This window comes from Malus sylvestris, chromosome 17, assembly GCF_916048215.2.
Source record: "Malus sylvestris chromosome 17, drMalSylv7.2, whole genome shotgun sequence".
Classification (NCBI taxonomy): Eukaryota; Viridiplantae; Streptophyta; class Magnoliopsida; order Rosales; family Rosaceae; genus Malus; species Malus sylvestris.
Window position 1 is genome coordinate 17,956,619 of NC_062276.1, and position 13,946 is coordinate 17,970,564.

General features: G+C 36.1%; 1 protein-coding gene across 4 annotated transcripts; it reads right to left on the reverse strand.

Moving 5' to 3' along the window:
* Positions 1-7,546: 7,546 nt before the first annotated feature.
* Positions 7,547-12,353, reverse strand: LOC126609838 (uncharacterized). Of its 4 annotated transcripts, XM_050277762.1 has the most exons (5): positions 12,052-12,353; positions 11,720-11,950; positions 7,980-8,387; positions 7,706-7,890; positions 7,547-7,617 (listed from the first exon to the last, which is right to left on the reverse strand). In XM_050277762.1, the coding sequence occupies exons 1-3, from the start codon at positions 12,095-12,097 to the stop codon at positions 8,092-8,094; spliced, it is 573 nt and encodes a 190-aa protein (XP_050133719.1). In that variant the 5' UTR covers positions 12,098-12,353; the 3' UTR covers positions 7,547-7,617; positions 7,706-7,890; positions 7,980-8,091. The 4 variants fall into 4 exon arrangements, with proteins under 4 accessions (XP_050133719.1, XP_050133718.1, XP_050133722.1 ...); XM_050277761.1 differs by having other exon boundaries at positions 7,547-7,890; XM_050277765.1 differs by having other exon boundaries at positions 7,547-7,890; positions 11,720-11,899; positions 12,052-12,346.
* Positions 12,354-13,946: the final 1,593 nt, after the last annotated feature.

Consider the following 13,946-nt stretch of genomic DNA (forward strand, 5'->3'; position numbering starts at 1 on the left):
CTGGTGGGAGAAACATCTCACTGAACAATCCAGAAATGAAATTTTAAATGTTGTTAAAAAAGATGAAGAAGGAATACCAATTTTGATGAACATATTGGACAAGGCGTCCCTGACGCAATTAACACACTTCTTTTCACAATCATAGAACACTTCATAGGAACACCTAGTAATGTCACCTCCAGGATTCATGATCAACTCAGCAATCTAAGACGTCTAACTCTAAGCGACTTTAGATGGTACAAAGATGTATTCATGTCTAGAGTCATGCTCAGAGAAGACAGTAATCAACCATTTTGGAAAGAAAAATTTATAAATGGATTACCAAATTTTTTTGCACATAAAATCCGAAATGTTTTAGTAAACAAAGAAGGAATCATACCATATCATACCCTTACTTATGGAAATATAATTAATATTATCCAGAAAGAAGGCTTGAAATGTGTATCGATATGAAAATTTCAAAACAAGTTAATAAAGATAAATTCATTGCTAAGTATGAGTTAGGAACGTTCTGTGAACAATACGGATTACCCCCTATTGCTCATTCCAACAAAAAGAAAAGGACAGATATCTACAATAGGTATCCAACAAATATTCCAAAAGATATTCTAAATACAACAGAAATAATAATAAGGATTTTCAAAGAAATGAATTTTATGAAAAACCTAAACATTCAAAATGGAAGAAGAAGCCTTCCAAGAAATTTCCAAAAGACCAAACCCAGAGGGGCAAATGTTACAAGTGTGGCAAATTTGGTCATTATGCCAACAAATGTAGAGTAAAGAAAACTATCAACCAGTTGAAGATCTCTGAGGAAGAAAAACTTCAATTAATCCAAGTTTTGGAATTAAAAGATACAGATCATATTCAATCAGAAGATGATTTGGAATTATCCTCTTCCAATAATAATTCATTGAGCAATAGTTCATCTCCAAATATCAAGGTAGGATGTGTAGATTCTTGTTGCAATAACAAAATCTTAGTCCTTAATAAACAAGAAGAACAAGAAGATTTTTTACTTGAACTAATAAGTAAAGTCGATGACCCAGAACTTAAATCTTTTTCTCTCAAAAAACTAAAGAAATTAGTTTCCTCAGACGAACCAGGCACTAGCCAAATTCATTCTACTCCCAAAATCTCTCTTAGCACAACCTTAGAAAGATTTAATAAGAGTAAAAAAGAAATTATTATCAAAGATCTCTAGCGGGAAGTTAATAAAATCAAAGAAGAAATTAGGCTTATAAAATCCGAAAATATAGAAGTTCGAACACAACTTAGTAAGGTTCAAACACATTTGTTAGTAAATCCTCATGATGAAGAACTTGCCAGTTCTTCCTCCAGTTCAGATACAAGTTCTCAATCCACAGATAATTTAGTCTTAAGTCTTTTAGACAAAATAAGAATTCAAAAATAGTATTCTAAAATTAAAATAATAATTGAAGATTTTCATTTAGAAACCATATCTTTAATCGATTCAGGTGCAGACTTGAATTGTATTCAAGTAGGGTTAATACCTACTAGATATTTTCATAAGTCTACAGAAATACTTAGTGCTGCAAACCAGTCACCAATGCATTTGAAATATGAAATACCAAAAGCACATGTTTGCCAAAATGATGTTTGTTTCAAAACCCCATTTGTTCTAATAAGAAATATTTCTGACCTAGTTATTTTAGGTCTCCCATTTTTAGCACTTATATATCCTTTTAAGGTACATCACAATAGGATTACCACCAGAGTCTTAGGACAAAAGGTCGTATTTGAGTTCTGTCTGGAAACATATCTCAAAAAATTAAGACATTTACAAAAAAATAGTATTTCAAACACTATTAGTATTATCACTAATAAGTCACAACACATTAATTTCTTAAAAGAAGAAATCAATCACAAAAGAATTAAAGAACAGCTAACAAATAAAACTTTGTTAGACACAATTGACAAATTTCAAAAGAAACTTATTAATGAAATCTGTTCTGATATCCCCAATGCTTTTTTGCACCGTAAACAATACATAGTTAAACTTCCTTATATAAAAGAGTTTAATGAATCTAAAATACCTACTAAGGCTAGACCTATCCAGATGAGTCAAGAAGTCATGGAATTCTGTAAAACAGAAATCCAAGAACTTCTTAATAAAGGAATTATCCGTAAGAGCAAGTCACCTTGGTCATGTCCTGCATTTTATGTTCAGAAAAACGCAGAATTAGAAAGAGGAACTCCCATATTAGTTATTAACTATAAACCATTGAATGAAGTTTTGGAATGGATTCGGTATCCAATTCCCAACAAAAGAGATTTGATAAAGAGACTTTCTCAAGCAGTTATTTTTTTCAAAATTTGATATGAAATCAGGCTTTTGGCAAATTCAAATTCATGAAAATGATAAATACAAAACAGCTTTTGTAACTCCTTTTGGACATCATGAATGGAATGTAATGCCTTTCGGTTTAAAGAATGCACCAAGTGAATTTCAAAATATTATGAATGAAATTTTTAATCAATATAGTCATTTTTTGATTGTTTATATTGATGATGTGCTTATATATTCAAAGTCAATAGACGAACATTGGAAACATTTGCATTTATTTGCTAGAATTATTAAGTCCAATGGATTAGTTGTATCAGCCTCTAAGATTAAACTGTTTCAGACTAATGTTAGATTTTTAGGTTATAACATCCATCAGTCTACCATCCAACCAATAGATCGAGTTATTCAATTTGCTGATAAATTTCCAGATCAGATCACTGATAAAACCCAACTTCAAAGATTCCTTGGATCATTAAATTATGTTTCAGAATTTTATCCTCATCTTCGTCAACAATGTAAACCATTGTTTGATCGTCTTAAAGATAATCCTCCAGCATGGTCTACCATTCATACTTCCATTGTCAAACAGATTAAAACTCATGTTAAGACATTGCCCTATCTTGGCATTCCAACTCCCAACTCTTTTAAAATAGTTGAAACTGATGCATCTGATGCAGGTTATGGAGGTATCCTCAAACAAAAAACTTCTTCTGAGTCTCCTGAATAGATTGTTCGTTTCCATTCAGGAGTTTGGAATCTGGCACAAACTAATTATAGTACTATAAAGAAAGAGATACTATCTATTGTATTATGCATTAGTAAATTTCAAGATGATTGATTAAATCAAAAATTTTTAGTTCATGTCAATTGCAAATCTGCAAAACATGTTTTATAAAAAGATGTTCAAAACATTGCATCCAAACAGATTTTTGCACGATGGCAAGCCATATTAAGCATTTTTTATTTTGATATTGAATACATTAAAGGCAGCCATAACTGCATTCCAGATTTTTTTAACAAGAGAATTTCTGCAGGGGAAGAATGTCAGGGAAAAACAGCAATAGTCAGATGAGGCTTCCAGCCACTCTTCCACCTCCACCACCAGTAAAACAGGAATCTATTCCCGATTCCTCATCATCGGCCCTAGCCATTACCAACAGATTTGTTCCCTTAGGATCTCCTTTAGGATCAACCGTTGGCCAATTCCGACCAAATTAACAAACGGCATTAACCAGCCCATATGACTCATATTCATCAATGCCATCACATTCAACCCCAAGAACACCGAGCTTTGCTAAAACATCCCCATATGTTAAGAAACATCCTATGGAACAACTTTTCTGCATTCCAAATCACATTAACAAAAGGCAATCGCCAGACAAAATAGTTAAAGCCATCTTACACCCCAATTTCCACTATGTCCCAACTGAATCTTTCAAAACCCTCCAATATTACCAAGCCATTCTCAGTGAGACCGAAAGAGTTTCCATTAAACCCATTTACAGCACCACCTATCCAATTAAACTTCTTTACCACTCACTCCATATTGGCAAATTTCTTACCGAACAAGATTGGGGACTCCCTCTCTATCATACCAAACAACTTCACACCAAACATGAACTCATCCCAAACAACAAATATAGTTATTTTGACTACATCCAAGCCTGGAACAACATATTTCTTCACCAAACATCTGACTTTAGTCATTCATGGTTTGTTACATTTGATAAAAGTTTCAGGATGAACTTTCTAGCTTGGTTTCCAAACTAGTGGTTAGCTCACGGCCCAACTGCTAGCCTACTACCCGAAGAACTCATGCAATTCCTTTCATCTGGTTTCTAGAAGCATTTTGACAGAAGCCGTTTCGATGATAGAATTACCCTTCTTTCATTATTTATGGCTAAATATAAAGTCCCTTTGATTTTTAAATGGAATTATGAGTATGAAACAGGTGAAATTTACAGAGCCAGATGGGTCAAGTGGTGGGATAAATTCGACTATGGAAAAATTGTCAGTTTAGTCTCATTAGAATTTCCAATTACACCTGTTCCAATGATATCTCCACCAACAACATCGACACAGGCATTGCCAGAAATCCCAGAAAATACCCAATCACTATCAGACATTAGTCATTCATCATCTCTCAAAGGAAAATCCAAATCATCAAAAACTTCAAGTTCGAAGAAGAAAGGGAAATCCTCACAATTATTGAAAATGGCAGATAAGCTTATAGCAAAAGCAGCTTTACTAGACAGTGAAGATGAAGACGAAGATTCAAGTTCAATTTCATCAGATGCTTCATCACAACATCCTACCGATCCAGCTAGCCAGAAGACCCTATGGGCAGATTATCAGGATTCCCAGGACCCATTTGATTTGTAATCAGCATGTGAATAAACAGTTTTACCATGTAATAATTATCAGAAGAAGACATCAAAAGCAGTAGCAGTCATCAACAATCATTCCAGACATTTTACTATTCATGAATAGTAAAATCACTTTTTCACTATTCATCAACAGTAGCCATCATTTCATTTCAGAAAAGAAGAAGCGTGATTCTACAGTGGTCCGACAATTTCATCAGCCTTTGGTACCTTTCCAGCACACAGCACAGGCAAAGCGAGATTCCCGGATCTCAATTATCATCCCTCTCTCTACAAAAGAGGGGCGAATTCACAGAAGGAGGGGACATTCGTCGAACAAGCTGAGACTCTCTGCGACTTCTAAAAAGAACAGAAGTCATAGTTCAGCTCCATTCTCCATTCACCAAAACTATCAAACACTTGTATTTTAATTTTCAATCAAGGATGCCTGCGTGCTCCATCGTTTTCTTTATCAATCGTCAATAGACGAAATTGTAAGTTGGTTTCCAATTTAAATAAAATTATTTGCAAATAAATATCTACATAATTCATTACTTTATAATGAACATTACACCTATTTTCAATTTGATTTTAATTATTTATGTAATTATAAGTGATTCATTTGGGTTCCGATTCCCTATAAATCTTGACTTGATTCTCATCAAATATCTTGAGCTTCTCATATCCATATATATATTTGGCTTCCGTCATTTGGTATATATATAGAAAAATTTCATGTTTTCTAGTTTTATACATGCTTGAAACTTCTGGTTCATTTCATTAGATATGAAAATCTATGGAAACTTCTGGTTTCATTAATATGTATCATGAGTTTGTAAGCAAAGATGTTTCCTAATATCAAATAAATGCTTTTACATGAATTCTCAGCCATCATAAATCCATGAAAATATTTGTTGCCTATAATGATGATGGGGACAAAATTGAGCTTTGTTAAGTTCACCATTTTCTTATTGCAAAAAGGACGACATTCAGGTATGACGGAACTTGCGATAATTAATTCATACCATATATAACACACGTCTACACAAAATGTTAGAACTTCAAGTTCTTAACATTATTATTTTGGAACTTTAGGTCAAAACATTATTCATATGTACTCCAAATTTATTCTCGATATCGACCTCATTAGAACCTTTAAGTTCATATTTTTGGAATTCATGCCCATACTTAATCGGTACATGGATTAAGGAACTTATGGTCTTCATTCACAGGAATCAAGGAACTTCTAGTCCAATCATTTTATATGATGAGGATCAAGGAACTTCAGGTCCGATCTTTTTAAATGATGGAACTTCAGGTCCAATCATTTTATATGATGAGGATCAAGAAACTTCATGTCTGATCATTTCATATGATGGAACTTTATGTCCAATCATTTTATATGATGAGGATCAAGAAACTTCATGTTCTAATTTGAACAAGGAACCTCGGGTCCTGTATATATTCATCATAACAAAATGTAGTACAATAAATAAATTAAAGAAGAAGGAGGTAATTCTAGCTACTATAAATAAATTGCTTTAAATAAGTAATGATTGTGACAAGGGCTTTAATTCAGCACCATTCACATAAATATCAAACTTAAAGACAATAATTGTTATTATAAGAAGGGTGACAGTGCCACACACACACATGTATGTGTATATATATATATATATATATATGAAGGGTGAGGGTGATCAATCCATACCATTTATATTAATGTACGATGGACGATTATACGGCACCAATCACATTATTAACAAGATTAATAATGATAAGGAAAAAGTAAATATTAATTCACTATACTTCCCTTTTTCGTTCTAACCTTGGTCATTTATCAATGGCAATGTCTGAGAATTATAGGAAGAACAAACCTTTGGATTTGACCCAAATTTTATAATGATATGGATAGGAGGATAAAGAACAACTTTCATGAAGAAACCATATCAATCTGAGCTATTGAATAATGGGGTTTTGGCACTCATAAGATGGTTGTCCAGTTTGCTACGGAATTGGAAACTGGGTTCGTGCTTCAAACATCTGTGCCGATCGCACTATTGGATTTTTCTAAAATTTGGATGTGTTATAGGTACTAGCGGACGAACAACTTTTAAGAATGAAGTGTTTCAATCCAAGGTCAAGAAGTTGGAATTCAGAGGCTGTTTACATAGCTGTTAGATTTTCTGCCAATAATAATAATAGTTATATAATAAGATGTATATTAGCTTTAAGAACATTAGTCGTACAGAAGTAAGAAGATAAAGTAAAAGGATCTTCAATGATGCAAATACCTTTTTATATAGAGAGGTTTTCATTCTTTCTTGATCATATTTGGTTGGTCACGTTTTTCAACCTAGCAATCTTACCAAGACTTTTTCTCTAACAACATTGTAAAGCTACGGTCATATTTAGTTGCCTATTACTATAGTCATTCATACCTCCATTTACAACAATTGTAATGTTAATTCATTACTTTATGCTTCTTTCACTTAACTAGTAACTAGTTTCCCAATTACCCAATTCAAATTATATCCAATTACATGAATGGACCATTTGTTATTGCCCATCTTTTTTATGCAGCCTTGCTTTTATTTCCTTGTTCAAACTTCAAACTAACCTAACTTATGATTAGCCTTATATATTTAGTCAGGTGATGTCATCATTTTATAGGTAAAATAATTAATACTTTATTCACATACATCATCATTTCATCAAATAATTGGGCTCTTAATCGGCTCCCATTTGGTTAACTTTCCACCGTATCTTCAGAATCCAAGAGAATATTTTGGATATATTTGTTGATCGTCTCCAAACCATGGGGTTTTGGAATCATTGCAATAGTCTAGCTTGTGTGTATTTTGCAATAGTGAAGTCGTGGAAAGGTTTCTGCCGTTTAACTCCAAACTATCAGGTGATTGTCAATTTACTCAAAGGATGCAATGGCTGAATAAAAAAAAAAATTAATGAGGTAAATTAACAATTACGTGATAGTTCAGAAGGATAAACATCAATTTGCTCAAATAAAAATCACCATCTTCACAGCGAAAATCGGTGGCGGAAAGGTTTCTTCATTGTCCTTTCTTGTTTCAGATTATGCGAAAGCTTTCTCAAGTATGCCCACGTTTGCAAACTTTTGTCCCAACCAGACCTCACACTGATGACTGATTTGTAAAGAATGACGAGCACAATCCCAGGTCCAAAAGCACCACATATTCACTGATTCAAATAAACAATAATCTTTTATTCAAAAAAAACAAATGAACAATAATCTTTGTATTACACAAAGGAAAGACGATTTTCAGAACCTTCTTCAATGGACAATGACAGTTAAATTTGTGCAGCACGACACGATCCACTCTAGAGACGAATCAAGGAAATACAGCAAACCAGTCAAATCAGGAGAAATGGCTATTTCTGTTAGATTGTTGGAAGACATTTCGCCCGGAGAAACTGTTTAAGAATTGCTTTCTCCTCATCAAGGTGCTTCATCTCTTCAGGATCTTTTGGTTTAACCTTTCTTTTCTCTTCCAGCATCCACTTGAAAAGTTGGTGTTGGTGATCCTCCGGGATTGGTTCCAGCAGTTTTATGGGCTCTGTGATGGTTGGTGAAGGTAGTAGGGGTTTCTCAGTAGTAGTTGTTTGAGCTGTTGTTGAAACTGTAGCAATCACGTTTTCCTCTATGTCTTTCCTTTTTGTTCTCATAAACAGGTAAGCTACAAAAGTAATTCCAAACATCAGTGTCAAAATAAGAGTCCATTAAGATCCATAATTATGCAAGAAAGAAGCAAATAAAGTATTGCAGCAATCATATTCCTAGTGAGGTAATTTGCACTCTAGCACATCCTACATCCATACGCACAAGTGTTAATAGAATCATGGGCAGGTAAACTAAAGGAAAGCCAGGTTTAGAGTTTCAAAATGTTTCAAAAAACTTCATCCCTTTTCTGTCGCAAACAGAGGCAGAGAATGCAGACTGTAAATAGCCGGTTCATATTAACAGGGATAACGATCTGGTAAGAAGACATTCTATGCTGGTCAAGTTCACAAAGTTAGTTGCATTTGGTCTATAATAAGGTTCCTCACTGATGAACAAGGTCTTTCAATTGAACTGCTGCTAAAACAAAATTGTGAAGTGCAACCTACGCTAAATGGCAAATTTCTCCTCTCTTTATTTTACCCATCAGCATCCCTAGTTGCACAACGGCCATTAAGTATCAGCATCCCTAGTAACACAATGGCCATGTTCTTGTAATCAACAACAGAAGTTGAACTAATGCTGCAAGCCATCATAGTCGCACAACGATAGAAAGATTAATGTAATAAACTTGATATCTTGAAGTTTACTATGAGCTTATAGCATTGTACTATGTAACATACAAACTACCCTTCCTCAGTAGATCTTGTCATGTAGTACATGTGAGGAAAAAGTTCAAGAGAAAGTTAAAAGCCGCCAGAGTTATTTTAAGCTTATGCTGATACAATTTCCATCAGATACAATTCACGTCTTGAAAGCTGATACAGCCTACAATCCCCCCACCTTCTTTTTGTATTCGCGATTATTAGTGGAAGTATAATGCTGGGAAAATAAAACTCCATCTATCTAATTAACTACATACGAGTAGCAATCATCAGTGTAAAGTAGGCACTCTCAAACGTGTTTTGGGATTGGTAATTATTTGCAAGCATCACGCACACCATGATTTAGACATCCAATCTACCCTTCTTCCTCATAAATAAACATTAATGTACTACCAATCATCACTTCTCATGACAAATTTCACGCGACTTCAGCAAATAGGAGCAACAATGAGAAAACATTCCAATTATATGTCATAACAATTCAGAGCTAACAGTGGTCATGCTCTCCTCGGCAGGTACACTCAATTCCCTTCACGGAAAAATTCAAAATAAAACTCATTCTTTCAAAGTCAAAGTTGGAACAGGAAAAAAGTTCAAAGGTTTTCCCCACTTGATTCATATAATTAAATTTTGAATAACGACCACAAAGGGTGAAGGGCAGAACTTACACCTACACAACCAACTTCCAAGAAAGAAACACATGCCAAATAGTTCATACACTGCACCAAAACTCTCTACTCTTTCAAGACGTCCTCATTGGCCACCTATTATACTTGCCTGATTCACTCATCTAACAGTATTCAGTCCGCACATTCACAATACAAATCCCATACATAATACCAAAGGCACTTCAATCCTCCAGCCTACACGTCACGCGGTGGAACCTACTCCGATGCCAAATGGAATGAACCCACGAGCGGAAGTTCTCCCTCTAAAACAAACTTAAAACAGGAGCTCACGAGATCATAAACTTGTTGGAAAATATTAGTATTTAGGTTTACTTTAATATTTGGTTTTTTGGGGCTTAGCCCGTTAGCATTAGGGTTTAGGGTTAGTTTATTATTATAAATAAAGTGTTTTGTTATTCATTCGAAATTAAGTTATTCACAATGTAGCTTGTTAGGGTTTTTGTAGCCGTTTCGGCATTCAATTTGTTTAATAATATTTCTATTAGTTTATGGTTTTATTTGTTCCGCACTCTGATATTCAACTTGGTATCAGAGCAGGTTCAATCCTTTGGGATTTAATCTGCTTGGTCGGGTTGGTATGTTATTTGTCAGTTTGTATGCTAGTTTTTTGTTGTTGGTTTAGTTTGCAGAAGAAAACAAAAAACCTGAACCTTCCACTGCGTCCAGTTCCCTGTGACATGAACCCTGCACCTCGCCTGCTTAAACCACCGCACCACCATCTCGCACTAGACCACCAGCCTGCACTCGCATCTGCCTGAACCGTACCCGCCATCGTTTCTTCATCAGATCACCACCACGCTGCCACCGGAACAACCTGCTTGCACCTGCACCCAGATCCCTTGCCGTCGTCCCGCGCACCCAATCACCATCCACCCAGGTTGCCGCTGCTCATCACATCCTTGTTGCACTGCCTCCTGAACTCACCGCCGCACAAGACCAAGAAACATGTTGCTGCAGTTCTGAAGAAGCCCAGCAGAAAAGAGAAAAAGGAAAGAAAAAAGAAGAAGAGAGAAAAAAAGGAGAGGAAAAAAAAAAAAAAAAAAAGAGAAGAAAAAAAAATTGTTTGGAGTTTTTTGAGGCCCCCACGGGCAAAAGTCAAAAATATGGTTTAAGTTTGTTTTAGGCCCGCAAGAATTGTTGGTTGCCTTGTTTGGAATTGTTTTCGTTGTTTGTTGGTATAATTGAAATATGGAAACCTCGTCCGTTTAGTGACGGGTTCTTTCCATACTCTCAACTCTAGCCAGTTTTCCAGTCAAGTCAAGTCAAGAATCAAGTCAAGTCAAGTTCGCAAGTTCACCAGTTCGCAAGTCAAGTCAAGTTTGCATACCTGCCTGTCTGTCTGTCCGCGTTGTGGCGGAGCCTGCCTGTCTGTCTGTCCGCGTTGCGGCAGAGCCTGCCTGTCTGTCTGTTCGCCTAACAGAGCTAGTCTGCATCTGCTTGTTTGCAAACCCATGTCGTATACCGCCATGAGTTTGACGGGGGATGTTGGAAAATATTAGTATTTAGGTTTACTTTAATATTTGGTTTTCTGGGCTTAGCCCGTTAGCATTAGGGTTTAGGGTTAGTTTATTATAAATAGAGTGCTTTGTTATTCATTCGAAATTAAGCTATTCACAACGTAGTCCCTTAGGGTTTTGTAGTCGTTCCGGCATTATAGTTTGTTTAATAATATTCTTATTAAGTTGTAGTCTTATTCGTTGTGCACTCTGATATTCAACTAAACTAACCCACCATGTTTTTCTTCTCTTCTTTTATGTGGAACAATTGGGTTTGGGTTCTGACCAAACATATACAATCAGAGTGGATTAGCAGTTAAGCGACAACTTAACAAACAAAACCGCCATCAAGGAATGCATTAATAAGCACCAAAATCCATTTCCAAGCCATGATCTCAAAACCCATTTCATCTCTCATACTTTCTGTCACAAACAGATATCATGATTACAAAAAAAACCCAACAAAGGATTCAATCAAAGAATGAGAGAATGGGAATAAACCTCCAACGCCCAGATTGACAGTCAAGAGCAGAGGCCAGAGAAACTTGTAACGCCGAGCAAACGACTCCTTCGGGGGCTGAGGTGGCGGCGGTGACGAAGCCTGAGCCGCCGCCATTGTCGGCGACAACGGCGAAGAAAAATCCTTCCCTTTGTGTTGATCCTGAAACTTTTTCAGCTGCGCTGTTTTTCGAAAACACAGAAAGCGATCAATAAATCCCAAAACCCCAATTACTGAAAAGCAAACAAGATTCTGGTTTCAACAGCGGTTGAGAAAAAGCTGCTTCTGATTTTGATAAAAGCAGAAATGACTGGCAGAGAAGTTGGGCTTTTACCTTTCTTGGGTTTGTTGGCGTAAAGCTTCGGACCATCTTCGCTCATTGTTGCTGGAACGCCCGAAGTTCCTTTCTTTCTTCTCACGAAAGTTCGAAAGTCGTCTTCCTCTGCTTACTCTACTATCTACACCAGAGTTCAGTTTGCAATCAGGATGTGAATGGGCCAGGCCGAGTTTGATGAGGGTCCGCTTTTAGACCGGCCAGATCTAGAGCTTGAGTTAGGAAGTTTCAACTCGAGCCCAAAATCAATGAAATTTTATCCCGGGGAGCCGAGTTAAGGTTGGGCTCAAGTTGATGGTACGCAGAACTCGGTCTTTACTAGAATCCATCTAAATTAATATGTACTAAAACACATTTTACTCTAAGACACAATGTTCTCTCACTTTTACCCCTGCTTGATTTTTTTTATTTCACTTCTGCAATTTCTGACATGTGGGATCGCACTTTCTTCTTAACCTTTTCCATCCTGCTTAATTTTGATTCCAACAAAAAACTCATGCTTGAACAAAAAGATTCTCGTTCTCGCTCTTCAACGATGGACCTAAAAATCACCATTTTCATCTCCTTCCATAGACCAACATATCCCATGTCCTCTATCTGATCTGAACCAAGCGATGTAGCTACAACAAAGAACTCGCCCACTTATTTGCGACAGTTTTCCCGAGTGAGCATCACTCTAGGTAGATTCTAAATTTATTGGATGTGAACATCTTATTTGAATTTGTGATTCAAATAATTTGATTTTATTAAAATTTTCAGATTTCATGTAACTTTTTCATAAATTTGTGGGTTTTAGAGACTTCTGCATTAAATATTTGGGTTCTTTTGGGCATGTCAGGCTCAACAATTAAGACCAATCATGAAACCTTCTGAACAGTCCACACTAGCAAAATTATGTACAGAAGTATAGATGCACTACAGCAAATGAAACATTGGAAGCCCTACAAAGGAAGGAAGTATAAGTTCTTCGGAAAAAAAGAACAAATCCTCTTTGTGGAACCATAATTTTTCAGGGCTAGACTAAAGTTAATATGAAAACTGTTACCTCAGGAGTCCGATCATGGATTCAGCTGTATCAGACGAAGCAGGGTGCCACCATCACTCTACTTCGGGGTAATAGGATGACCATGCTTGTTCCAAAAACATGCGATTTGATTTTGGATATGGACTTAATCAAATCTTATAAGTCTTGGAGTCCCTACCCGCAAGTAATCAGATTCATAAGGGGATGCAATATCTACTTACTAGATATCCTCAAGGATTATGCTTGCTTAGTACAAGGATTCTATACTAAAAAGGTCTCTCCCACGGTATAAATGCATCTATCTAGGGTTCATCTACGGTAACGCAATCTATTCACTTGAATTCTCTTACCCATTGCTTAAGTCTAAAATCATTCGCTAACTTGATCGCCAAAGAGCCTTTGGCTAGCACACCCCCCTCGCCCGCGCGGCTTAAGGTTTGCTTACAATTGTTTCGCTATTTTGCAAGTTCTTCCATACTACACAGATTTGTGCTCAACCACGGCTCATGAAGGTACACAAATTTGGTTTCAATAATTGGTGCTTTAATTGAGAGAGAACCCATATTCCTCTTAACCAGACCTATCCACCCTCTGATATGTCAAAGAGCTCAGTTAACAACAAAGGTCCTACCTCTCCCCAGACGACGCCTACTAGGGGTACAGTGGTGTCACAGCCATTGATGAGATGTGAAAAATGTCATGAATGTTTATTTATCCTTGGAAGAGAACTTGCCCGACTCGCTGATATAAGGGCTCGCATGAAAGATCCCTAAGAAGCAATTTCACGCTTAGAGAAATTGGCTACTCAAGGGAAGGAGGCGATCGATCTGACGTCTGAAGAATCATCCCAACACTTGATAACTCATATATT